Source organism: Cucurbita moschata, unplaced genomic scaffold (genome assembly GCF_002738365.1).
Source record: "Cucurbita moschata cultivar Rifu unplaced genomic scaffold, Cmos_1.0 Cmo_Scf00016, whole genome shotgun sequence".
NCBI classification, from domain to species: domain Eukaryota; kingdom Viridiplantae; phylum Streptophyta; class Magnoliopsida; order Cucurbitales; family Cucurbitaceae; genus Cucurbita; species Cucurbita moschata.
The window spans coordinates 3,273,935-3,275,426 of record NW_019268532.1 but is presented as its reverse complement, the minus strand read 5'-3'; the positions used below and the strand labels follow the sequence as shown (position 1 = coordinate 3,275,426).

The 1,492-nt window shown below is 50.7% G+C and overlaps 1 protein-coding gene across 1 annotated transcript in view; it reads left to right on the top strand.

Annotated features, from left to right (window-relative positions):
- Positions 1-325: 325 nt before the first annotated feature.
- Positions 326-1,492, top strand: part of LOC111453995 (U-box domain-containing protein 4-like) — a 1,735-nt gene continuing 568 nt past the window's right edge. The window contains exon 1 of the mRNA XM_023095254.1: positions 326-1,387. Within this exon, the coding sequence (XP_022951022.1) occupies positions 407-1,387 (981 nt within the window). The 5' untranslated portion in view covers positions 326-406. The remainder of the gene's footprint in view (positions 1,388-1,492) is intronic.

The window sequence follows — 1,492 nt, the reverse complement described above, 5'->3', positions numbered from 1 at the left end:
AAGTATTGTAAACGTGGCAAAAGAAAATAGGCGGTGGAGCACCGTAATTATAGGGATGCGTAGCAGTGGATTACGATTGGTGGTTCGGTTTGAAAGTAACGAAAAGAAGTTTCATTGAAAATAAAACTGGCTCGCCTTCCAATTCCCCTAACCATAATTCCCGAACCACACCCCTTCCCTCCCCAACCAATGCCGAACCTTCTAACTTCTCTGCACGCGTTTCTCGCACGTGTCCCCCACCTCCGCCCCGCTTCCCGAGCCTCACTCCAGGTGTGTTCCCTCTCCCTTATCCCTTCCCTTTATAATACCCCTTTCCCCAGATTCCTCTCTCGAACCTCCAACCTCCGACCTCCGCACCCCGCCGCCTCTTCTTCTGCAACCAAACAACTCCGATTCGTTTCCGGCCATGGGGACGGACAGTCCCGCTAATTTTACTTATATGGGCCGGACCTTTGATGATCTCACCAACGGTCATAGTTCTGGGGCGTTTAGCGACTGTAATAGTGATAGATCCGGGGAATTTCCCACGGCGGCGTCGCAGGGCCGTCGGCTTTTGATTGCTTGTGCTTCTGATAACTCCGACGACCTAATTCGCCAACTGGTTATGGACCTCGAGTCCTGTTCGATTGAGGAGCAGAAGCAAGCGGCTATGGAGATTAGACTTCTCGCTAAGAACAAACCGGAGAATCGATTGAAGATCGCGAAAGCTGGAGCGGTGAGGCCGTTGATTTCGTTGATATCGTGTTCGGATCCGCAGCTTCAAGAGTACGGCGTGACGGCGATTTTGAATCTCTCGTTATGCGATGAGAACAAGGAGCAAATAGCGGCGTCTGGTGCGATTAAGCCTCTGGTTCGAGCGCTGATGTCGGGAACTCCTACGGCGAAGGAGAACGCCGCTTGTGCTTTACTACGACTATCGCAAATGGAGGAGAACAAGATTGCAATCGGACGGTGCGGAGCGATTCCGCTTTTGGTGAATCTGTTAGAGAACGGCGGATTTCGCGGAAAGAAGGACGCATCGACGGCTCTGTATTCACTGTGCTCGGTTAAGGAAAACAAAATCAGAGCAGTAAAAGCAGGAATCATGAGGCCGTTAGTGGAATTAATGGCGGATTTCGGGTCAAACATGGTGGATAAGTCGGCGTTCGTGTTGAGCGTATTGGTATCGTTGTCAGAGGCGAGGACGGCGCTGGTAGAAGAAGGCGGAATTCCGGTACTAGTGGAATTAGTTGAAGACGGAACACAGCGACAAAAGGAGATCGCGGCGGTGATTTTGCTGCAGGTTTGCGAGGACAGTGTCCTTTATCGTACAATGGTAGCCCGTGAAGGAGCAATCCCGCCGCTAATCGCCTTGACACAGTCCGGCACCAATCGCGCCAAACAAAAGGTACGATAATATTCCGGCCAAAACCTGCCTCTGACATTCTCAGGCCGACCAATTGGCATAACTGACGTGGCATTTCATTTTTTCCTAATTAAAAAAAAAAAAAAA